At 41.1% G+C, this 26,663-nt stretch overlaps 2 protein-coding genes across 2 annotated transcripts in view; both read left to right on the top strand.

Moving 5' to 3' along the window:
• Nucleotides 1-5,736, top strand: part of wnt5b (wingless-type MMTV integration site family, member 5b) — a 74,243-nt gene extending 68,507 nt beyond the window's left edge. The window contains exons 7-8 of the mRNA XM_018693617.2: nt 2,596-2,754; nt 2,840-5,736. Of these exons, the coding sequence (XP_018549133.1) occupies nt 2,596-2,754; nt 2,840-3,139 (459 nt within the window). The 3' untranslated portion in view covers nt 3,140-5,736. The remainder of the gene's footprint in view (nt 1-2,595; nt 2,755-2,839) is intronic.
• Nucleotides 5,737-11,161: 5,425 nt separating this feature from the next.
• adipor2 (adiponectin receptor 2) overlaps nt 11,162-26,663 on the top strand; it is a 28,513-nt gene continuing 13,011 nt past the window's right edge. Inside the window, exons 1-3 of the mRNA XM_018693604.2 lie at nt 11,162-11,321; nt 24,500-24,570; nt 24,658-24,963. Coding sequence (XP_018549120.1) covers nt 24,877-24,963 — 87 coding nt within the window. The 5' untranslated portion in view covers nt 11,162-11,321; nt 24,500-24,570; nt 24,658-24,876. The remainder of the gene's footprint in view (nt 11,322-24,499; nt 24,571-24,657; nt 24,964-26,663) is intronic.

The following is a 26,663-nucleotide window of genomic DNA, read 5'->3' as shown; positions in this document are numbered from 1 at the left end:
TCGGCCGACCAAACGCAATCAAATGTCATCTCATCCTCATGAGGACAGAGACGAGTAAGTAAGATTAACATAAAACAAAGTCTAACAGAAGGATCAGACGGAAATTTCCTGTCTTTATTCCTCATTCATTACTTTTCCTGTCACAGAGGGCGGGCTATTTTCTCTATTTCTGCCCCATCCTAGCACTGACTCCACACACACACACACACACACACACACACACACACACCACACACACACACACACACACACACACACGGCTCCTAACCCCTAACCCTGTCTGAGCAGAACCTATTGTGCCTGATACAGAGACCGTGTCTCCACCACGGATGACTGAACGTGTGTGTGTGTGTGTGTGTGTGTTCATAAGGTCCAGTGTCATTGCGCCCAGCAGGCATGATCTACCCAATAGCTCAGTATGATGCTGGACACACACATGCACTGTCTGATTTGACAGCGTGAGGTTATTGGCAGCTTGTAATGTGTAATAATAATAATAATGAAGAGAGTTTCTATGGAACTGTTCATGCAAAGACTGAGACTCAAAGTCATCAAACAGATGAAACAAGCAGCGTAGAATAAGAGTTATAAAACTTACTTAAAAAAGAAATCATGGATCAGTTTTGGCTGATTTTCTTTCTTTACTCATAATCCCCTCAGTGGGGGACCTGAGTGAACATGAAGGCTCGTAAAACAGCAAGGAGTCATAAAATATGAGCATTTCCTCCCAATGATGGATGTGTGATACTACTTCTAGCTTTTAAAAACCTAATCCTTGACTTCCCATTGACTAGGTTTTTAAAAAAATGTGAGATAATATCAAAAACAAAACCACAAACCCTTTAAGAAAAAAGTTTTTTTCTCTTCTACAAAATGTCATTGTCCCCTGCTCTCGGCGTCCGGGGCTGAGGTGGGGTCATGGGGGTCGACTCCCAGGATTGGAGGGTGCCGAGTGCTATGCCTGCTGGGTAGTAAAGTAGAGGCGAGGGGGGAGCAGGGGGTGGGAGGTGATGGGGGTCGGCGGTGTTTGGGATGCAGGGGTTAACAGAGGTGAGAAGGTAATTGAGATCAGGCAGCGTGAGGAGACAGGGTGATGGGTTTCGTTGGTTCGGGGGAGGGCGGGTGAGGGGCAATTAGCAAATCAGAAATAACTGAGTCAGTGAGTACAGTGTGTTGACGGATCTGTGCTCGTCTCAGAGGCGAAACATAACACAGAGCATCACTACTGAAATAGTACTTTCATGTGAGTGTGTGATGAGGAGGGTGTGTTATGTGACTTGTGACTGAATGCTGTTAAACTGACCTGGTGAAGCTGCAGGCGAGACAGACTCCCCCTAAAGTTCACTGCTGCTACGATAATAAATCATGTGTTTCCGGTTCTTTTTGTTTTTTTAACATAACCAAATGTAAAAAAAATAAAATAAAAGCCAAACCATTTTGCAAACTTGCACTAAAATGCTAAAATACATGAAGATAATCAGGTAGTTTGACTCAAAGACAATAGGTAACTGGTTTTCTGATTAAAATAGGAAATTAGAGCAGGATTTTCATTAATCTAGAACATGGAGTTGTGTTTACATTCATATTCTCACACAGTTAGTCAGTGCTACTGTCTAAAATGATACAAATGAGACAAATACAGACCTAAGTGTCATAAAAAAAAGGTAATAAATCAGTGTGAGCTGAATGGATCCACCCTGTGTTTACTCCTTAACTGAAAGCCACTGACTTTATAGCTAAGATAATAATATGTCATGCTATAGTTCTCGTATACATACTCTTTAAAATGACTGCCTTCTATATGGGAGTTGTGTGGGAAAGTCAATTTACAATAGAGCCTCGTTTCCTCTGGTTAGCAGTAGACCTTCTATTCTGAGTCAGCTGTTTGTTTTAGTTTGGTGGAGCAGTATTGACATCAGTGTCGGAGAACAGCGCAAAAAATCTTTTCTTTGTTTTTCTTTGCTTTGCGTTTTTCCCTTTTGTTTATCTGTTTCACTGGACGTTTTAACAGAGAGGGGGTTCTGCACTAGCACAGTGGTGACAGAAGACGGTGATATTTTCAGATTTAAAGCTGCGTAAAGCTGTTTTTCCGGGGGGGCAGTTTACTGCTGCCCATTTAGTTTGGCAGCAGTAGACTTAAAGAACTGAGCTGAGTGCATCAAAACTGTATTAACTCAACCTTAAACAGCTGTCACCTGAATTTACTTTGATTTATCCAGCAAGTTTGTTCATGTTTTCCACATCAGTTCACCAGTTGATGGGATGGTGCAGTTACACATGTTCGCCACTAGAGAGCAGCAGCACAGAAGGAAAGGACTTTAAATTGGTGGCCTCAGGGTCAGCTCCAGTCAGCCTGACAATTTCATGAGGCCCCTTACATGTTTAGATTTTATTGTTATGTCCTTTTATGTCTTTTATTTTTATTTATTAGTGTTTTATGTCAGACTTAGTATTTTCAAGAACGGCTGCAAAAAAGTGTTTGTTTTATCACACACACTTCCTGTAACACTGAAATGACCTGGAGATGGGCTATTGATCATTTTTATGAGAGAGGCATAAACTGAGTGAAAACGTCTCTGTCTCTCTCTCCACCAGGCGGTTTATAACCTCGCTAATGTGGCCTGTAAGTGTCACGGAGTCTCGGGTTCCTGCAGCCTGAAGACATGTTGGCTCCAGCTGGCCGACTTCAGACGTGTAGGAGAGTTTCTGAAGGAGAAGTACGACAGCGCCGCTGCCATGCGCATCGGACGCAAGGTATTGAATTCATATCTGATGCACCTCTCCCCCCAAGAGAGGAATACTCAGAAAATCATTTAAAAACTTTGTTTATCTCGTCTAGGGAAAGCTGGAGCTGGTCGACAAACGCTTCAACACCCCGACCCCGGAGGACCTGGTCTACATCGACCCCAGCCCAGACTACTGCCTCCGCAATGAGACCACAGGCTCCCTGGGTACACAGGGCCGCCTCTGCAACAAGACCTCGGAGGGCATGGATGGCTGTGAGCTGATGTGCTGCGGCCGAGGCTACGACCAGTTCAAGACCTACAAGCACGAGCGCTGCCACTGCAAGTTCCACTGGTGCTGCTACGTCAAGTGCAAGCGCTGCACGACGCTTGTGGATCAGTTTGTGTGTAAATAGCACGCCGATGGAAGGGGGACGACGAAGGAGGAGAGGGGGGCAGGAGTGGTGATGGAGGGGGAAGGATTTATGGCAGGAAGGTGATTTCTTTTTCAGGGTTTTGTTCAGGATGAGTTAAGACAATGAGGTCCGTTCTCTGACAAAGCTGCTCTTATCTTTTTCCTTCTCACCTCCAGCGATAAATCTCCTACCTTTTCACACCAAGTGCAAAAGCTGCGTAACACCTGTGTGGCCATGTTTTGTGTGTGTGTGTGTGTATAAACAGCAGAATGATGGATGGATAGATAAAGAACAACAACAGACAAATGAGAGGAGAAAGGAAAGGAAGAAGCAGGAAGGAACGGGACGTCTTCCACACTTTTCCGACAACTCTGAGATTCTCGTCTTCCCACTGCTCCGTCATCACTTTCTGCTTTTCTGTATAATATCCTGATCACAACCCTGAAGGAAGGCGGGATGGAGGGAAGGAAGGACAAAACAAAACACATGAAAAAAGAAGGGCATCGAGGATAAATGGACTTGCAGGCGAAGGAGGAACAACTGGATCCTGAAAAGGAGACACATATGACTAGTGTGAGATGATAAGGACATGAAATAAATATATAACTGAATAATAAATAAACATACAGCTCTGTTTGTTGTTTAAAAAGACTCGAGCGAGCCTGAGACACAGTTTGGACCTGTACAACCCCCCCTCCCCTCCCCACCAATCATTACAGTCCTGACTGTCACCTTTTCACCTTTGACCCTGCAGGAGAAATTCGGGCATACGTGAGTTGTGCTGACGTTGCCGAACACACCTGCACTGTGTACAGGAATGCAGAAAAGTCCCAACAGACAGAGGAGAGAAAACGGAAGAGGGGGTACAAATGAGAAATGGGGGGAATAAAGAAAAGGGAGAAAGTTAAATGAATTTGAAAGAACAAAAGTATAAGGTTTATTTTGCGACAAAATTCAGGAGACAGCATCAAAAAGCTACGCAGCTGATTGGAAAATTCATAGGAATATTCAGCTCAAAAGGTGCAGCAACGACACTTCATCTTCAACAACTCAGAATGGACTAATGACTGACAGTACACACTCTCCATTTGTCTCAGTGTAACTACTGGCTGTAACTTGTGTAACCAGATTTCCAGCGCCTGCGACCTGACAAGTGCGTCTGCACAGGTTAATGAGGCTCGCCGGTCGCAGCCATCTTGACACATCGCTGACGGTCCGGCTCGGCGTGACCTTCATCTGACAGCAAAAGCAAGCGAGACCTCCATTAGTGAGATTAATGTGCTGTATCTGCCTTAATGAACCCGCACTAAGAGACACGTTCACTGCGAGTGGACCTCTTCATCTCACGTTGTTATGCAACTTATTAAGTCCAACGAAAAGCCCTGTGGTGTTGATTCTGGCGGTTTTGGCCACCGATTTCACACTGTTTGTACCAGGAATTTTTACAGTTTGTGTGGGTTGGGTTGAGATTATCGTACGTTGATGATATGATACAGTTGATGGACACAGTTAACAACAAACAGAAGAGGACTGAACATGATGTGGAGATAAATGAATGTGTGAGCATGGAAAAACAGAAAGGACTGCAATTTATTATGGGCTATACTTTAAAAAAATAGATCAGAAAAGAAAGTATATTTTATTATTGTTTTTCATTCTCTGTTTTCTATGTTTTATACGTGAGTATTACTATGTATTCTTTTGATAAACTAGTCTTCGACAATGAGGCTGTTGTTCTGTTTTTGAGTCCACAGTTCTTCTGGAAAAGACTGATCCCGGCCAACATTTTCCCCCTGTTCCCCACCAACACGACAACGACAGACAAGTCTTTGTCGTTCAGAGGCTGTTTTGGAAAATGATGCCACAGTTGCAAAATAAGGACAGGAAGTAATTCAGATATAGACTTACAGCACTGCCATTCACAAACAAGGCCAAGTTTAGAATCTATAACGAGAAGATATTCAAATAAAAGTTTGACAGATCACAGAGATGTGAATCAGGTATTAGAATGACTTCTCTCCTGGGACGTGACGGTGAAGCAGAATTGGCTTTTCTAATCAATTTTCATAGACCTGCTGCATTAACTCAGAAATTTTGCAGGGAGAGCACAAAAGTGTCACGACAGAAACTCTCCAGTGAGACTGGTTGTAATGAAATTCTTGTTACAGCCGTCAAAACTGTGACACTGAAGCTTTCCAGTCAAGTCAGCAGAAAAGTTTTGTGTCCTTGGTCGATGTGGTGAGGCCTCTGAACCGAGTCAACATATTCATCTGACACTGACACTCTCCACTGAAAACTACAATACATGTTAATATTGGTACATTTTAGGTGGTTAAACATCACTTATTCTGGATGTTTTCATATTTAGCATGAAGCTCACTGATATATAACCAAAATAATCAAATACAAATGGTTCGTTCAATCTTACAGTTTCTCAGGTGCATGATTGACAAGAAATCAGGAGTTAATCTTTACATCTACATTTAAATCATACATCCATGTATTTCACTCTTGATCATATCAGTATTACAGCTCTGACAGAATTGTATGTATTGTTTTCTTACATAAAATAGTAAAATATTATGTATGTTGGTGAAGTTGTACGCAGTCTTCTTACCCTTTAGGATATTGTGTTCACAGTTTATTGTGATTTTTTTCCCCCCCGTGTGATTTCTTCTGTATTTTCTCACGCCTCCTCCACACCTCTGACCCCGTCAGATGGACGAACAGCTCGTCCACTGCTTGACTCCTCAGCTGTTCTGGCAATGCCAGGCTGTTCGCTTGTTCGTTTTTTGTTTTTTGTTTTTTTTTACATCAGCATCACTTCTGATTTGGATTCTCTCGTGATGACTTTGTGTGTGACTTCATCTGCTCTCTGTAACTGGATAAAATGCCTCTGCGGTTTCTCTCGACGACCTCTCTTAAGTGTCAAGGCACACAGTCATGGCTAAGCAGGTCTGTTCGGTGACCTAACTAACAATCCCATTACTTTTAGCTGCTCACTGCTAATTGGATTAGACCACTGACCAGAGCAGCATGACTGACCTACAGTACTGTCTCTGTGTAATCCTCCTCACCTGACACAGGAGTGTGTGTGCTGGATGTTCCCTCTCATTGCTGCTTTAAACTCTAGTATTTTCTCAGATTTTTGATGGTTTATCTGTGTCTGTGTTGCATGTTGTGTCATTTTGTATGTGTGTGTTTGTTGAGGATTAGACCTGATGGTCTGTCTAATCCCTTCCACCTGACAGCCATCTGCTGCCGTGATGCAGATCATTTGAAACCTCTGAAACAAACAACAAACAATCAGTGAGGGTATCTGTCTTGTAGAAGGAGAACAGTACTGGTTCTTTTTCATATCATTATGCAGGATTGCTGCAGCAGGGACGTTGGCTTTCACATCAGTCTGTCTGCAGCTTTTGTGCCTTAAGTCAATCTTGTACATTTTGCACCATTCTCAGGGACAAAAAAGCAGTTTAAACAGCACTATTACTGCAGAAAAGTTTTTTGAGGGGACATTTGTTTCTTTCTGGTTTAAGCCAATGTATTACAGAGTCCCAGAGGGGGCACTTTGTAGAAATAATTATTTAGATTTTCTTCTGTCTCCTTAGGTGTTAGGTGATGTGCAGCTGTCCCGCGGCTTTGAGTGGGTTATAAACACGGCTCTTATCTTGCTCCGTGCAGCTTTGACTGTGCTCTTTCTGGAGACTCAGTTAAGCAGCAGCCTGGGACGAAGCATCTAGCCGCCGGCCTCTCTCTGCTCGTCTGCACACAAACCGGCCTGAAACACCAGTACAGTGTTGAGGGATGGCATTAATGGGACCCAGCTGAGTCCTGTTCCTGTCCTGACCCCCTGGTCTTTACCTACAAGACCATTCCGGCGCCAGCTGGCTATATCGCAGCCAAACCTGCTTAGCGGTACGCTTCTGCTCCTCTTGCAGTCGGACTGTGAGAATGGGTCACACAGTTTATCTCAGCATCTTTTCTCTGTGCTGTTTCTCTGGCTTTGAGCAATGAGACCATTTCTTCTACAACCTGCTCTCACAGTGTTGGAGCAGGAGAGGAGGAGCTGGAAGCTCTGGTCGCGTCTCCTGTTGTGTCAAGCTGATGAAAACTGCTAAGGCTGGAGAGCATTCTGGATAAACAACATAGTTTGCAAATAAAATAGAGCCAAGATCTTCCATCATACAGATCACACTGTGCCCCATAAGACATCATTCTTAGTGTGAGAATCTGTGTCAGTGTTGTCGGGATACAGCAGTATTTTTATAGTGGTTATTTTACAATGATAGACAAAGCTACTTTTTATCATTTTACTGTAGCTGCCAGAGGCAAACTCTACAGTGGGATCTCACATGTGGTGTTTGTGTAGATTTGCCAGCAGCTGTTGTAGTCAAAGACATTTGTAGGCGAACTCTCTGATCTGGATTAGCCGGAGTCAAGAAGACACAACCTCTCCCTCACACACACACACACACACACATACACACACAGTACATTTACAGTCTATTTCTGTGTCGACTGCTCTGTTTCTGTCTTATTCAGTCGTTTCTTCCGTCTTCAAACACAAATGCTCAGCCAGTTGTCTGTAAGCTCATTCATCCATTTGCTCTCTACAAGCGCTGGCTGGAGCAGGATGAACCGGCTGAGTCCTGATAAACCAGAATATCCAACGTATTGTAGATGTGGTAAATGTACTGTGAGTTTAAAATTCAATTCCCTCCTCAATACCAGTATTTTTCCTTCACCTGTGTCTTAGGTGAAGACAGCACGTGATATGGACTAGACACTGGACACGAACATTAATGCACCTCATTAGTCCAGGACTTTTCAAGCTATACATCATAATTAATTCATTGTGCATCTGCATTATTTACCTAGCAACCCACACAAAATTAACCACGCAATTAACAGTTCAGTGTGAGAACTCTTCATAACTGAAGGCTACATGAGGCGGTAATTAAAAATTTTCCATGACCTGTGAATGAGAGAATGAGGTGTGGTGAACTCAAGAGGTGTGGCAAGTGTTAAATAGTTAACATCATGCTCTCTTCCCTTCTGTCACACCCTATCTGAACTTGTGTGTGTGTGTGTGTGTGTGTGTATTAGATTTGGGTTAGTGACCATATGTGGGATCATGTGTGCTGCGTTCATGCTTGCGTTGCCATGGACGTTATCACTGTAGCTCTGTAGTTTACACACATACAGTTTACTGTTTATTGAGGGTGGATGGTGAAATTTTAAATTCTGAAAGGCTGAAGCTATATGTCTTTATTTCTTTAGTGCTTGTCAAGACATGTTAGCTTCTAGCTGCATTTACATTTTGATTAGCATCACACAATTAATCATTGTAGCCCTTTAGCTAACTCCCAAAAGGGACAGCATTTGACTGAATAAACACTTTTGATTTGCATTATTTAACAAAGAAATACACAAAACAGACACACACCTTAAACACATCAGTGTCAGCTAATGGAAAGTTAGATATACATGGAAGAAAAGTATATGAATTAATATATTCTCAATATTGCATGTTTACATGTTTTCATTTTTTCTGTCATCTGTGTACATGCAATTTACAAGACTTTCTGTTCATTTTAAATTCTTGCAAATGCTAATGAAACTCGCCTTCAATCTTCTAAGTGTCTGAACTAGACGTCAGATGTTGTGTGCACTGTACAACAAGGTGGTGACAGAAATATTCCAGCCCTTAATATGTTTATTTATTTGGTTTATGTGTTCAGAAACAGCATAGAAAAGCACATATACACATGTTGAACAATGCCTAGTCACTCTTTAATATGTCTTAAACCAACTCCAGCAAAGTCTTAAATAATCACCTCAGTTATAAAGCAGATATGTTGTTCCAGTTGGTGCAGCAGTCACAGATTATCTAAATGGCCATATTAACCAAGGAGGGGCCTGTACACATGTTCCCACACAGACACAGAGCAACAAAGCAACATTTAAATGCAGGATTAAATGCAGCATATCGCCGCCACTGTGAGTTCACCGGTGGGGCTGTGGACTCTTCACTTTTTCTATCTTAAGCATAGATAAAGCAAAAAACAAATTCATAAATTGCTTCCTATAAAAAGGATGATGGAGTGAATTCAGAGAAATCCTGATAAATGACACTGACTATGATAATGATGTCTTTTCTGATATCTGGCCAACTATTACTCATTCTGTATCATCTGCTTTTCCCTCCGAGAAAAAGGGACGAGCAGCAGAGCAGACAATTTTAAAGTAACCAACTGTCCCATAATTTTAAGCACTTTATCGTTTATCAGCACAGAAACATGCCGTTGAACCACACTATCAGTACTAGACAAGGCTGAAATCACATCACATAATGTTCCTGCGTACACTGAGTCCTTGGCACTTATACTGTTTAAAAAAAAAAAAAAAAATCAATGACTTGAACCATGAGGGTGGACTTTGTCAGAAAGTCAGACAGCTGGAAAACCTCAGGCTTAGTCAACACAACTATGTGTTGATTAAATAATGAGTTATGTCAAAAATAATTTTCAAGTCATAATAAGTTCTGTGAGATCCTTTTCAAAATCCAGACAATCTTGTAAACCTCTTTTCTTTGTGCCTGTGGGAGGTGAGCAGGGCAGTCACATTGAGTTTCCTTCTAACTTTATCTATAATTATACTATTTTATACTATATTGTAAAGTTGTCAGATTTCCCTCCATAAACTACAGAGAACAGTTAAGCCTATATACTAAACTTAAGTCCAAAGACAATAAAACTTCACCCATCATTAACAATTCTTATCAGTCAAGTAAGATAAGAGAAGATAAAGTTTAAGCCCCAAGATCATACAGCGATAATGAGGTGAAAGGTAACATCACGCACACCATCAGCAAAGCAATGGCAACAAGATTTTCAGCATTTTTAAAGCCACATCTTTCAAATGGTATTTTCTGTGGCCTCTCCTTTCCCATAAACAAAAAAGATGTTGAAAAAGTTGTTGAACGAGTTTAGTGGTGAGACTGTGCACCTGATTAACAAGACCAATGAGAGTCTGCTGAACTGTGCTGAGTTTAGCAACACACCCGGCTGTCACAGCCTTGCATCACAATAAATCCATTTGCACAATCATGTAATCAGAGTTAACCATAATTGCGGCACAGCATGGTGTGTGGATGTGTGTGTGTGTGTACACCCCAGGCCAGTAGAGCTGAGAGGACAGAGAGCAGCTGATCCAACAGTGGGGTGATTCTCAGCGTGAATTCATTTTTATCACACTGCATACTCCTTTCTCTGGGGGGGTGGAGTAGCGCTGTCACACCACCTGCACCTCCTTTATTTATACTGTATAGTTGCTCAACACAAGTGGTGAGGAAAATTACCAATAACATTAATATCACACCTACAGAATAACTGGTTTTATAATACACTCCATTAGTAACATAAATACTCATATTGAAACAATTAGCCAATAAATCAAACTGTGAACTGAAAGAAAATGATTTTTATTTTTTTTATAATTAAATAATCTTAAAGTCATATATCAAGCAAAAATACCAAATACTTGCTGATTTCAGCTTCTTAAATGTCAGGATTTTCTTTCTTTACATGACATAACAAATGGCTTGTTCCATCCAACCGTTTTGGACTGTTGAAAATGTCATTTAGGCCTTTGGGGTGAGCTTTTGTATTCTCTAGGCTGACGGGTTGACCAAACATTGTTGAAGTTTCTACATGGCAGCTTCTTGCCAAACAAGTTTTTAACTGAAAGACTGCCGTCTACGCAATTCAACAACCACTGAATTTAAATAGAGATATATAGCTCACATCATATCTATTTCACCACGTTTATAAGTTTCAGCTCAAAAATATTGCCATGTGTATTCATTTTCATATTTTCACCTCGTGCAATTTGTCTCACAGTTCAAAAACTACATAAACGGTACTCAAATGTGTCTTCCTGTTCCTGGTCGTCAGTGATTGGTCGTGTGTTTTTCATTGCGCAATCTGATTGGCTATAGGCTGCTCATGCGAGCGGCGTCACGCAATGACTGCCTCCCTCCGACGTCGCTGAGCCCAGTCTGGTCTAATGACAGTCAGTAAATGTTCAGAGTCCAGAGGAGCAGAGCAGCGACTACAACTCTTTGTTAACTGAGTTACATCACCCAGGGGACGGATTCCTCCTCAGACACCAGGATCAGGTGAATATTACAACTGACATTTGCCGTTGTAGGTTGTTATTTTTGTTGTTGTGTCTTGTTTCAGACTGTTAAATTCACCCAGGACTTTCCTAGCGTAACGTTAGCGCCTCTCTTGAATGTAACCTGCCAGCTAGCAGCTTTGCTATCCAGCTAATTCTGGCTGTCAAAACAACAGAGAGAGGCATAATCTGCTAGCCAGCGGAGAAAACACAGCTTTGCTTTCTCTTTGCGGGGTATTATTACCCACACGGAGCCAGTGTTTGGTATCTTTAAAGGCATATAGGTCGATGTGGGAAGCTGTCAAAATAAACACAAGCTTTTTTGAAGAGTTATCTGGCTTCTTTCGGATGTGGCAGCTCTTGTTAGCGGACTAGCCAGCTCGCTAGGTCGGTGTAAACAAACCCTCATCTACAGTCTATCGATGGGCTGCAGTCTGCTTCTTATATATATATTTTTACCTTTCACAACACGGCTTCTACGAAATGTAAGATGAAATATTATCGCTGCAGCTTAACCTTATGCAAACAGAAACGGTCCTTTGTGTGTTTCTTGTGCTGGAAGTGTACGTTTTGACAACAAGGATGTAGTCTGGCTGGAGTTTTGGGTTTCTTTGTCTTGCTTGTTCGCCAGTGTTGTGTTGACTCCTGTGTGCTCTGTATCTGTCTGAGTTTACATCATTAGTTGGTGTGGTTATTTCTGTGTACTTAAACGTATTTGTTTTTGTATGTTAACGGGTGAGAGAGCCTCTATGGTGTAATTTAATAACCTGACACTTATTTTGAGGATCATCTTGTTTCCCTGTACATGTTTTGGTATTTGGCTTCTTGCTTTGTTGTATTTTGATGCCATTTAAAATTACAAAAAAAACCAGCTGTAAATCTTTTATACCTGAGTAGGGACCAGGGAAATGCAGTATTTTCCTCTCTCTGTTGAACATACCCTTTGTGTCATGCAGTAATCAGTGAGTCATAATAATTTTATTAATGTGTGGAGCAGTTGCTCAGTCAGCCAACACTCACTATTTTATCAAATAATGATAATGCTCACTGAAGATGAGACTGCTAAGTACTCAGTTAGCCATCAGTCATAACCAGCAGGGAATATTGTCAAACTTAGCGCCTATAGGCAGAATTTACCAGCACATAACTGGTGACCACTGAGTATTACTTTCTATACAGTGCAGAGTGTCAAACTCTCATTTTATTGCACCTTAATATTTCCTTTTAGTTGCACTGACTGCATATGTGGCATGTATGCCCATCCCATTTCACTGTTCCTCTGACTGTTTGGTTTGCCATAAAGCATGAGGTCATGTTATAAATATTTTATGGGCTGGGTAGCTGATAGCCTATTTGTCTTGAACCCAAACTTTATTTGTGCAAAAACACTCCCAGCCTCCCCCTAGCTTGAGTTTAGGCCATGGATATTTCATGGAGCAGCGTCTTAGTTGGTATTTGTGTTGAAACCCATTTTGCATTTTTAATCGAGGTCTTCTTAGTGCAGTTTGATCCTTTGGGGCTTCTTAGTGTCATTATTTCCAAGTTCAGGTTTGTTCTTATGCAATGTGACAGTACTGGAAAGAAACATAAAACTGTGATCCATAAATATAATTACACATACACCTGCTTTTATTCTGACGTTGCAACTGTGCATGTCAACATACTTCCATGGTACAGCCTGAATAGGGATACAAAGCAGATCCATGCATCATTTTTTTATGTAGAGTTACCATGTTCCATAGAAGAATCAAGCTGTATGCACAAAGCGCAGCACCCACTGTGAATTAACCACATAGCCTCCATTTATCTGAGATATGTCTCACACCTTTCATATTCTTCTAACCAGGACATTTGCAGCAATTTCCTGTTGGAAGATATTGATATTGCAATTTTACAAAGAATGAATTCAGAGCATCCATTGCTTGAGTTAATGTGTGCACTAACTCTCACCCAGACATGAATACCAAGCAACACGTCATACTTTTTACTGGAGGTACAGCTCTTTAGAGAATTTAATGTATAATGAAGTCAGTCTTTGACAGTAGTGCCAGGCAGGAGCAGCTAAACATAGCCTCTGAGAGTAGTAGTGAACTGTCATTGCTGAATTGATTGATCATAAGACAGAGTAGTTGTGTGTCTCTCTCTCTTTTATATTTCTTTGCTGGTCTCTGTTGTGCTTTCTTACTTCCCTTTGCCGCTCTCCGATTGAGGCTGTGTGTGTGCAAAACAAAAAGAACAAAATGCTCCTTTATGTTGCCATGTTGTTGCCTAACTGAGCATGTAAACACATCAATACTCGTTAATTACTCTGGCTATAGGCACAGTAAGCATCTTAAACACTTGTGCATGTAAACAGCATTAACAGAATATGTTTGTGTCTGCACGTGTGTGAGTTTGTGTAAGCTACATTTCTACAGGCTTAAGTTTTCTTACTAACTGTTTTTTTAACCATCAATTAACAGTCAATTTGAATATGTCAGCTTGCACTTAATGAAATTATGATTTTTTTTATTAACATGGTGTTTATGAACTAAAACCATTTGTGTAATTAATTGAAAATATAATTGATAGATTAGCAGATAAAGCAGACAAGCCTCTTCATCTTGCAGCAAGATTTTTAACAAAAAACAAGATGTAACCTGAGCTAATTTATTTTGTTTAAACCACCAAAGAAGCTAACTCAGTACAGTCGGTAGCTTTAGGTTCCCCTTTCATCAGAACATTTAGGAGGACTATTTTTATCTTCATTTGACCCACCTTTGGATTACCACCCAGTGCTTGAAAACCACCGCGTTTGGTTGCACTGCATTTGCAAGCAGGGCCAACGGAGCACTGACCTTGTTGTGGTCTCCTTCTGTGCTCAGATGGCTGGTGGTTAGGTACCATTTAGAAACAAAGACCAGCGTCTCTGAATATCTGTGGAAGAAATTAGGACAATATGTGGCCAGTTTTAATGTTAGCCAAGACACACACAGTGGGAGTTCAGATATACAGTATTTACTCATTTTTCAGGACAATTTAACATGTGGAGTTAAGAGTTACTTTGGAGAGACTGTGCCTGGTGTATAGATGATTTATCTGGATTTTTATGTTTTTGCACATGGAGGTATGGTATAGTGTCTCGATGTTGAAAGCTGTGATTTATGGGAATGTGTCTTTCTTCTAGAGGCAAAATCGGGTAATTTTCTTATTTGGGCATGTTTGGGCTCCTGCTATTCTCAATGAATGCCGCCTAAATAACACCTGCCATTTCAGGTGAGCCACTGCTCCAAAAGAAACTGAATGACTGTGAGGAGTAGATGGCCTGCTGAGCTTTTTGTTTGGATGTTTGGTTAAAGTTAGAGAGCTCATTTGACAGAGGAACTGGCACTGTATAAGGAATGTGTAATTTTTGTATGAGTTACCTGTTTGTTTAATGTCAAACCAAACAGTGACTATGATGAACTGGCCAATCTTCCCTGGCAAAGGACACCTGAATGTCAACCTAACATATGACCTGTTCTTGTGTGTGGTTACGTAATCTGTTGTTGTATTGTCTTGTAATGAAACTAGGACTATCTTAGCACCAGTGTGGTTTGGGGAAATGTAGTTTATATACATGGAACATCAGGGGAATATGTTTATGGTAATATATTCCCAGCATCCACTGTGTCTGTCAAACATGTGTAAATACTTCGTAGTAAATGTACTATGTGGCTCTCTGCCTGTGTGCTTTGAATGAGAGAACAAGAGTGTGTGTGTGTGTGTATTTGTGTGTGTGTTGTTCACTCCACACTGGTTCTCTTTGTTTATCTCTCCATCATAAGACTGCTGGCAGCCTCATCAGAAACTCACTGCTGTACCAGGACTGAGGGGTCACCAGGGACACACACTTACACACACACACGCCCTAGATATCAACCTAGATATTTTCTTGATATTGTTAAGATTTTTTTTTTTTCACTGTCTCTGTTGGTTGGGTTGAAAAGGCAACTCGCTGAACAGGCTTGAAAAGTAGTATATGGTCTCTATCATTCAGTTTGTCATGAAGAACACTCCACCCATGTGAAGCTGCAAGTAGCCTAAAGCAAAGTAATTATTTGCACTTGCTAGCCTTCAGGTGTAGCCGCGTGGAGACACAGAATCAAAGGTGTATTTTCAGTAATATCAGGGTACGGTGGGTGTGTACATGTGTGGTTATGTTTAAGTGCAGGTCTCTGTGTGACCACACAGTCCCATGAAACAGTAAAAGCAGTCATATGTTCTCCAACAGCAGGTTTAAATCATTGTAAAGCTGTCCCAAATACAAAGGGAGGCCTATTCCCTCACCCCCTGCCATAAAAACTCACACAGCATTACAGAACAGGGAAGGTAACTACAAATGAAGAGTGAAAAATCCAAAATTTGCAATCATTATGTTTGTCCACTCCTGCAAAATGGTTAGAGGATATTAGAGGACAGTGGAGCACTTAAGTTAGGCCTTAGTTAAGAAATAACTAATAATGGCCAGAAGTTCACTGATGTACTGATATACAAAATTTAGACTTAAACCGATCGTTTTAATTTTCTCTTTCTGCAAGATGAAAAGGTTTGAGGTCATTTCACTGCTGAGGCTGATGATGTACAGGCTTTAATTGCTTTGTAAGTACAAAAAATGGAAGTTATTGACGTCAGTACTGTTTGTCTCTCTACCTGAGTAAGCAAGGTCAGGGGCTTAAGATATTGACAGTTTAACGAGAAAAGAGTCTTCACCAACGGTGAAAAAAGATTCCTGCGTTGATTAAAATACTCCCACACATGCTCCCACTCCCACGACTCCCCATCATCACTAACACACCCCACACTCACCCTGACATTTCAAGGTATAGGAGAGGTTTATGTTTGACTAGTACTTACATTAACAAATAGCGAGAGGAGACGGAGATAAACATGACAGCAGGTCAGGGGTTAAGTCCAACTCTGCCATGTGGTTTAAGGGGCAATGTGCAGAATGTGTTGTCACTGAAAGTCTCACGCTTGTATGATGTGTTTGTGGCTTTTTGGACTGATATTAACAGCAAAGGAGATTCTGCTCCATGTCTGTAATACCTGTTTGTGCTGCTGCTTGTGCGTTGGTCATGTTTCATATCAGTTACTGTTTCTCCTTTGTAAGAAAAGATATTTGTTGAATCATTATCTGCCCATCAGTGCATTTATATCTTTAATACATCAGTTAAGTTTAGTTAAACATGTTAGTTGCTCAGTTTCAGTCTGTCGGGTTGTGGAAACGTTTGTATAAGGTTAAAAAAAACAGATGAGTAATGGGGAGGTTCAGATAAAGAGTAAACCTGATTTGACTGATTATAAACTGACACTCCCGTAAAACCTGTTTTTAACAAACTCTGACACCTGTTGACTGTTTTGGGGCGTCTGTCCGACCTGAAAAACCAGACGGGAGGTCATGAAAAAGCTCATGGTCATGCTCGAGTCAGATTTCTGTTTGAGATGGGATTCACATCGATGTTTAAACAACACTCAGTAAACATGTATTTGGTTTGACTCTCAGTGAAATATCAGTGGAATATCTAAACGTTTCGGAGAAAATAAGAGGAAATAAAAAGTGAGACACGCTCGTTCTTGCTGTTTTGGTTCATCCTATGTTGTGTCATTACTTATGTCATTCTGATTAAAAATTCCCATTAGCATAATAACCATAAATAGCACAAATAATGGGAAATGGGCAGAAACGGACGCCCCGCTTTCCTGTGTGACAGACTTTTTCTGTGTGAAAGACAGAGAGAGAGAGGGAGGGAGAACAAGAGAGTAATGACATAGCAGGTGACAGGCCACAGGCCATATCTGATGAAGTGACTCAGACAGTGAGCACACACTGTGGGGGAAAAGTCGCTTGACAGCCACTGATATTCACAACGGAGGAACTGGTGGCCAGCACCGAGGACGATTATCACCAAAATCTCAAGCTGTGTCATCATTGTAATATGCAGTAAATAGCCTAAAAATAGAGCCTGCAAGAGGAGTATGTCTGACTTTATAGTTAAATCACTTTAAAGAGGTTCTTGGCACACAGCTTATGTGTTCGATTCAGTTATTGTTTTAACTCATTGACCTTTCCAGAGCTCCTGTATTCATCAAAGGACTAATTAACAGTCCCTTACTGTAAATACAAAGATTCAGGTGAAGCACAGACTCTGCAGTCATCACTGGAGACAAATATAGTCTCACAACAGAGAAAATTGTGAGCGTATATCTGTTATTTTTGCAGCTTTGCATCATTCAGTGCTTGACATTTGAAAAATGCTAAAACACATCTTGCATTGACAGGTAGATGTCTGTATAACGTGTCTAATCCACATTCCTTTCTTTACTGTCTTAACTCAGCTGATCACATTAACCCCATATCTCTGCTCTTCATCTTACTCCCTCCATGTTTCTCTCTTTAAAACACTGTACAGTCTGTCTCCATGCGTAAAGATGGCCCTTATTTTTTCTCAGCATGTGGAGCGACTGCACAGTACTTGCGCTATGCTGTTTGACCTTTGTCCCACATTTGTTTTCTGCTGAATGAAAGAAGACAAACACTGCTTTCCTTCAAACAGTCTGCGACCTACAACTTAATGTGTCATTACGCAAACAGCCACACACTCACATGCAATCCCCAGGCGCAGCTACATGTCTGTCTAGCAGACGATGCTGCAGAGTCACATCTTTTGCCCTTCCTTGACATCCTTTCTGTGCATCTTTCTCTTTGTTTCTCCTTTAGCTAACAGAAGTCAGGCTTTCACCCACCTCTGTATACCTTTATAAAACATGTTTTTCTCTCTTGGCTTCCTACATTAAATAAATGTGCCTCATATTCAGGCAGAATTCGCCATCATTTAGGTCATTTGCAGAAGCCCTGCTCCCCTATTAGACATCATTTATGCGCAAAGTGATAAATGTGAGATTTCATAGTACAAATGGCTATATCCATGACAGATGGGCCCCTTAACCTAATTCAGGTCCCCAGACCACAGTTTAAGAAGCAGAAATGGCCACTTTCTGTTTCTTTTTCATTCCATCTCCACTTTGTGCTGCTGCCCAGGTTTGCCACCCCTTCTTTCCTGTGAGGGGGAAAAAAACTAGAGAGCAAATCAATTCCCATTGACATTTCTCAGTCAGTTGCTCTTATTTTCTTCCATTTCTCAGTCCGTTTTCCTGTTGGGTTTGTCTGTCAGTTGCCTAGGATTGATTTTTGGAGCCACATCTTCAGCGACGATGACTGAGTCCACACTGCTTTGGATGGAAGTCAGCTGTCCTCTGCTTCTGTGTGTATGTGTGTGTGTGTGTGTGAGAGAGAGAGATAAAGACAGAGAGAAAGAGAGTGACAATAAGAAGGATGGGGACAGTCAGTGTGAGGGAATGCCGAGCACATGCTGTATGGAACAGTGCACATGAATAAATGACCTTGTGTGTAGCCTGTTAGCATGCTAATCTTAGCATGTTACCAGTTTAGGGTTAGAAGATACTTGTTTATCAGTTGTAGATGTATAATGAAGTGTTGAATGAGCTGAAATCTAGACTCAGTGCTGCTGCCAGATTAAAGGTCACAGGATCCCCACAGTCATTTTTTTACTCCGCCTGTCATGGCGGTCCATCCAAAATGTTGGACCAGCAGCCTAACAGTGGTAAACCAGCTCAGGTTTTACATTCTTGACCAGCATAGCCTCTGTAAAAATCTCTTATATTGGCTGTGAATGTGTTAAAGGAGTGGTTTGACATTTTGGGAAATATGCTTGTTACCTTTCTCGCTGAGATTGATACCACTCTCATATTCGTCCGTTAAATATGGAGCTCAATCCAGCTGCCTGTTAGCTTAGCACAAAGACTGGAAATACACCATTTCCAGTCTTGAAAAAAAAAAAAGATGTTCCCAGGTTTGATCTGTGTAAGAGTCAATCAATAGTCTTCAGGGTCCTGCTGTAGTGTCCTTGTGCAAGAAGCTGAAGCCCTGCCAATAAGTGTGGATAAGAACAGCAGCCTCTTCTGCTGGTGCATTTATATCAACACAGATAGAGAAGAGTTTCTTCTCTCTGAAGGTATTCAGAGTTTGGAGACTTGCAGTGACATGCAGGACAGATTAGATATGTTGTATGACAATAAACTAAAAATAAACACACTGCAAGTACAAAGTCAGGGCTGAGGAATTTTTCCAGCCTAGCAGCATTTAACACAAACATGTGTTCCAGACAAATCCAGTTCCTTTCACCTTGTTTTAGTATCCTAGAGCCTGAAGACTTTGTTTTATTGAGGCCAAGGGTCACATCAGTAATCTAAATATTTAAAGATCGATAATGTCCCTTGTGTCATGACAAAAATCGGTAAGGTTTTTAAAACTGCCTATTCACATCAATGTTATCACAGCCTGCTGGACACACATTGTATTATCAGCTGTGGTGGATACACACATTCATAGCATTGTATATATTGGCCTTTGGGTCAGATCAATAACATCAATATTAAAAGCTCAATAGTGTCTATGGTTAAAGGACAGTAATGTTTATTAATGGCATTGCTGTAGCAGTCTCAGGGCTGGTTCATAATGTCAGGAGAATAAAATATTAAACATTAATAGGGGAATACAGTGAGTGTGCTGAAAGATCGTTGCTTTTTAAAATATATAGTGCATACATGTTTCTAAATATTGCTGACAGCATGCCATTGTGATTAGCAAAGAAAGGGAAGTGTTGCTCAAAGGCACACCAGCAGAGATTTAAAGTCAGAGCGCTCGTTAATCCATTTCTTGACCCTGGTTTACCCAGCAAGCCAAGTTCCTTCAGGCTGCTGCTGTTTTTATCTTGCGTGTCCCTTCCTCTGCTTCCCCCTGAGGTTAAAAAGTCACCCGGGGACAGTTTGATGGTGTTTTCTGAGTTGTTATAACTCACAGAAAACAGAGCAGATGGTAAACTCTGTGTGATTGGTTTGTTTCATGGCGGTTCACTGTGGAAAATAATTGAACCTCACACCGGACTTTAATAGAGGAAAAAAAAGGGGTGTATACGACATTCTTTCAAGGCTTTTATGAGCCAAGAAAACTGTGTTCATACAGTTACCCCGCATTAAACATCTTGATGAGTCATCCTGCATCCTGTTGTCGACAGGCGTTATGTGTCAGCTGTTCTCTCAGAACTGAAACTCCAACACTGGGATTTGGCTCGGACCCTGGGAAGCCCCATTTGGTTTGGGTTTGTGAAAATGTTGTTTTTTTCCTCTTATTTTTCCCAGTAATTTATGTTCCATCATAGTTTGGCTTTTTATCTCAACATGGGGTCAGTCTGTTCTGTTCTGTCTGATCTGCTACCGTGGCCGTTCCAGTTGGTTCTTGCAGGCATTGCCAATGAGTGTGTGAGTGTGCCTTGTGTTTTTAACTTGTACTTGTTAACAATATGATATATGATTGCAGAGAAGCACTGATAATCAAGCAGCTGTTGTTGCAAAGACGCAGAAAAATCTAAACATGTCGCACTGTTTCTCAACAAACCATGCTTTAATGACCTCATTAGATGTTTTTGGCTGTCTTGCTGCCCTCAGGGTGGCGTCTGAGGTCATTTCCAGTTCCCAAAATATACAAACTGTTGAGTTAGTTAATGGGTGGGTGTGTTTAAAGTCAACAATTGGTTAGGACTGTCTGTAAATGTTAATTTTTTGTCACATTTTAAAAAGAAAAACATAGATATTTGACCTCAAGATTAGAGATTTGCTTAAAAAAATTCTGAAAAGATGGTTATAATACTTTGATAAGTTAGTGAGCTATGGTCAAACACCTCTCCTTACATGCACGAACAGTTCAGCTCTTTGAGGGATTATTCAGAAACTCTGAAGTCGAGGACTTTTGTGGTATTTCTGTTTCGAGTCATTGGAAATTGCAAGTCAGCACTGTCTGAGAAATGATTCACAACAAGTGATGATATCGTGTTATGATAACTGTCAAAATGGCAACCGCTGAGCTCCTTCTTCACCACAGGGAAATGGTAGTAGCCCGAGGAGCCAAATCAGGTGAATAGAGCGGGTGCTGGATGAGTTTAAATCCACATCTGCATGAAACCTGACTTTTCAATTCTCTCATATTTCTCTTGTAAATAGCTCTGTCCACAAGCAATAAATATGGTAGTTTGTGAGAAATATGTTTTTTAAGGCAATCAAAATCTTGTGTTGTATGTGTAGTAACTATGGTGATCTATAAGTCACGACTGATGTCTCACCAGTAGACATCTAGTAAGGTCAGACATAAAAACAAAAAACACATTAGAAATAGTCACCCAAAGCTTGAAAACTGTGTGTGTGTGTGTGTGTGTGTGTGTGTGTGTGTGTGTGTGTGTGTGTGTGTGTGCAGATGGGGTCACATGTGGTCGTCCACACAAGTGTGTAATATTTCTCTCTTCCCTCCACTGCTTTCAGACTCTTATCAGACCCACACAGAACAAAAACTTCTCAGCTATTTCAATTGTAAGGAGAGCTGTTTGTTCTTGTGTGGCCACGAGACTGTTATCTTGAGAATTGACTACAGCTGCAGAAGTTTATTCCTCTTACTCCCTAGCTAATAAGGAACCAGCATGAAATCTCACTTTTCATCATGACAGAAAATGAGGGTGCAGTTCCTCAAGAAGAGCGCCAATGTAATTTTCAAAAATAGTCGATCAGGGGAGAAAGAGTGGGGAGGAAAAGGGGAGAGATTGATTGGACAGTGTGTAGAAGTGTTTGAGTTCGATTAGGGAACTTGCCCACAGGCCAGTCCTCTCCGTTCAGCTCAAATGGTCTTCTTTATCATTATCAGCACAGAACAGTGGCACTGTCTGTCGGTCGATGGCATCGGGTTATGAAACACTGTTTTTCCTGTGACTACTTTAATGATTTCTCTCTGTCGCCCTCTTTATAGTCTTTTCTTTCTCCTCTTGTGTCTTTGTCTCTCGACTCTACCCTTATCTGCTCTTCTTTTTTTTTGTTTTTTTGCATGCCAGTCTTCTTTCACCACCACCAGCTGTGGTTTGACGCGTCTTCTCTAAAATATTCAGTGGAAAACCACATGCACATACACCACAGACCTCTTCTCTGAAAATGCTTCTTCCATTGTCATAGTATCGAATACAACAACAAAATTCACTAAGAAGTAAACAATTAAAGCTAATAGAAGTGCACAGGGTAATGTGACTCACTGTCAGAAAAATAATGGCTAATCGTATATTAATGGACATATCACAGTTCTCCAAAGGAAACTGTGCCTCATAATCTAATTATTTTTAACTTCAGGGACTGTTAAAGGTTGTAAGGCTGTTTAAATTATCATTATAGAGTAATTGTTGGTAATTATAGAGGACACTTAGGAGACTAAATGAAAACACATTAGTATCCTCTCTGTCGGGACCTTCCACTGACACCTAGCCAGCGTCTCTCACCCAAACACTCTCCAGATCTGAAAATGCTGGTGTCAAACTATAAAGCCAGATTGGAAGAAGAAATCTATTTCAAAATGACGACTTGCTCAGACGCTGGGCAGGTGCTGAGCCGCAGAAATGTCTCCTTCAACTCTCTGAAAACTACCACTTAATGTGATCCTCCTGACGGCTGTTAGAATAGAAGCGGTACAAAAGAAAGCAGCCCTGTGCTTTTATCACAAATATGGAAAAAAGATTAGGTAGTTTATGTGTAGCTCAGTGTGTTGTATGAGGGTATAACCTGTGTCTTTTACTCCCTGCATGCTTACACCACCCATTTATCTTTAACAGTCTGTGTGTGTGTGTGTGTGTGTGTGTGTGTGTGTGTGTGTGTGTGTGTGTGTGTGTGTGTGTGGAGAGGGTGAGACATAGAGAGAAAATAGAGTGCAGCAGTAGGCTGATATGAACGTGCAGCTGCAGCTCTCATCATTTACGCTACATTAAATCTTTGGTTGTGAGTGTTTGGAAACATGCTGCTGTAAAAACATGCAGATATGAATGAGGGTCTAGGTCAGATACACATGAGTACATTTATCTCCTGCGAAGGCTAAACGCCTCCACAAGGATGGAAAAGTAAATCCTCCAGATCAAGGACTTCATGTTTGCACCTACTTTAGGTTGTGGTTTAGTAAAACCACCTGCACACTTTTACTCCTGATGATAGTTTCTCCTGTATTATAAAAAGATTTGTGTTGGTGTTTATAGCTGTGTAGTGGTTCTGTTGCAACCATTCAGTCGTATCCTGTCGGTGAGTAACATCTCATATAGCAGGAGCTGGAAAATAGTTTTTTTTTTTTTTTGTTCTACTAGAATTTATGAGACACTTTGGCAGTATTACATGCCAAGGTGGTTGTAGAATTGAGTATAACATCTAAATTATGACACTCGGTGCAAAAGTGGCTTTGACTAACCCAGCAGCAGCTGTCAGATTTTGATTTCATTTGACTTTGGTAGAGTGCTTGTTCCTCTCCAATCTGAATTTTAAACAAAGTGAAATTTTCCTGTAAAGCAGATGAATAATTATGTAGAGAAACAGTGAAATGATTTAGAGAAGGATTAAGAGAAAAGAGTTTGTAAGTTCTCAACAGGGTACACATCTACTTCCTGTCCTTGACACCTCTTGTCACTAAGCAACTCACTGAGACAGCTCCTAATTGGCTGCTGGTGTTGGTAAATGCAGTATTTTAAGACCTTGGTACCATGGGTAACTTTTTGAAGTGACGCAGAACTCAAAGTAAAATGCGTGGTGTACAGTGATAGCTCTGCAGGACAGTTTGTGTTTTAAGAGGATTGAGCTTTATGCCCTTTTAATTTCAAAGCTGTGTTTACACTAATTATATTTTGGCCCAAACAGAATGTGAAGCCTTCCTAATACATTGGCTGGGATATATGATGTGTGCTTATCCGAAGTGATACTGCATTTATGTGTGTAATTTCTCTGGTTTAAAGCAACATCTGACATTTATTGGTTATATTAGTGGCTTATATGTGTTTTTCTATTGTTTAGGAAACCACTATACAATATTATATTATTACTTTAAAGCTGTAAAAATAAGTTGTTTAACAGTTATAATGTCTGGGTTCTTTCCTCAGTTTTGCTTTGTTTTTGTTTTGTTTTAATTGGATTTTATTGCCGTGATTTCAAATTTGAGGATAAACAAAAAGAGACTAACTTCTTCTTCTCTCCTTCTCTTTGCTGCTACTTCTCTTCCTCTATTCTGTCTCTCTCCAGTTTCGTCCCACAAAGACCTTAGTGAAAGTGTCGTCAAGTCCAAAGACTTCATCCTCCTCTTTGGAGTCCAGGTTGGTCACATGGTTTATACTGTTATCTTACTCTGCTTACAACTGCTATAGTTTTGTCTTCCTCAACTTACGGATGTTCCCGTTCAGTCCTATCAGGTTCTGTCCCATCTGGATTTTGGCAACAACATCGACTGAGTCGTCTGTCGTCTGCCCAACTGAGTTCATTCCAGTTTTCAGTGGAGGCTGGTCCAGCGTCTCAAGCTGGACGGAGGCGAGACGAGCGGGGCCGAGGGCCCGGCCTTCGTGCTGCGACACAGAACTTCAAACCTCATAGAACACACCACAGAAAGCACGCCTACAGATCCCATGAGTCCCCGGGAGAAAGGAGACACGCCCACCTCAGGTTCTTCAACCAGTCACCTCAGTACCGCAGAGTGCCCCGCACACAATGGGGTGAGTGTCCAACACGCATGCATCCATGCTGTCATCTGGTTGGTTCAGAGCCATGTGGCGCGGTGTGGGTCGACTCCTGACACAGTAAAACTATCCCACCAAAACACACACGCCCTCATATTAATAATGAATCTGGTGCTGTTAGCAGGGCTGTATAATATTCTGTAACTGATGCTGACCGGCAGAGTCTCTCAGTATAATGACTTAGGTTTATAAAATCACAGCATGCACCTTTTTCCCAGCAAATTATATTCTACACACAATCACAAATTCAACATGGTACACATGTTTTAACAGTGTCAGTCAGATGCTTTTATATGAGGATATCTGCCAAGCAGGCAAAGCAGTCATGGAGCTAAGTAGAAAAGTAGAAGGGAGGCAACTCATGTTGATTAGAAACAGTAGTTAGTCTTGTGGTTTAATCACTTGACCATAGTCTGTTGCCTTTGTGTTGGTGTGTGTGTGTGTATGCAACATGCTGCAGCACCAGCTTCCCTTTGAAGACCTAAAGTTTCCACAGATCAAACAAAAAGATTAATCACTAGAGTTAATTAAACTCTAGAAGATAATTCGGTCTCACTTTTAAAAGCAGTGTTTTAAAGTTAAGAACACATTTAGATTTAAAGTTGGTTTAGTAAGGTCTTGGGACAACGTGAAAGTTTTTCATAAAAGTGATGTGTGGTGTTGTTTAGCACTTTCTTGATGTGGCGCTCCCACTTGAAACCTTGACCACTTAATATAAACACAGTATGTAAAACATAAAGTAACCTAACATCACACTTCCAGTGAGCAGCTGCAACATGCAAAGCAGAAACAGTATATTCGTGACTACTGTGAGAACAGACATGAAAACTTGTGAAACTTGTTTTGATTGTGTAAAAGTACAGTGAGAGATGGTGCAGAATATGTCTTTAAAATTGGAAATAACACACAAGTTTTTTTTAAAAAAAGAAGCACATTCTCCTAACAACACCATAACGAGAGCAGTTGGATGTTAAGTGCCTTGCTCAGGGGCACCTCAGGAATAGTTGCTGCATTGTGTAATCCGCTCCGCAGATTCTTGGAACTCGATTTTACACGGTTTGATCACGAGCCTGCTTCCCGAGCATTTTCAACCTCCGCCACCTCCACTTATTATCGACACCCTCACCACCTTCAAGGCTTTTCAAACTCGATGATGAGTCATTCTGTGCTGTAGTAATTAACAGTGCATTATGATAGGGAGGTCTCAGCTCTGCCTGCTGTTCGGTTTTAGTTCCACTCCAAAGTCTAAAGTGATGTGGATATTGAACATGTGCAAGATTCACAGCCCCTAAAAATAGGCCTGTTATGTCTATATACAGATGTCTTCCTGGAAGGAAAGCAAACACATTACCAAAAATCTCTGATTAGCAATCCATGACAGCAACGTATCGAACTGATCAAACAAATGTGCCAGATACTCTCCCTCAGAGGCATCACTTGTGTCCCCTTTTAGACTGTGTGTGCATGACAAAGCTGCCGCTCTGTTGTTCAGTGTGAAAAGCAATCAGCACAGAGCCGCTGAACTGAAACACAATAGTGTCGGCGTGTGTGTATTATATCTGCTTGTGTGTGGCCTTTTTTTTTTTTTTACCTGCTGTAACACAACACAGATACCTGAGAGGATGTTAGGGGCCCCCCGCCCCAGTCAGCAAGGGCAGGCTGTCTTAACACCCCAC

Source organism: Lates calcarifer, linkage group LG18 (assembly GCF_001640805.2).
Source record: "Lates calcarifer isolate ASB-BC8 linkage group LG18, TLL_Latcal_v3, whole genome shotgun sequence".
Lineage (NCBI taxonomy): Eukaryota > Metazoa > Chordata > Actinopteri > Centropomidae > Lates > Lates calcarifer.
This window is presented reverse-complemented; position numbering and strand designations above follow the sequence as displayed.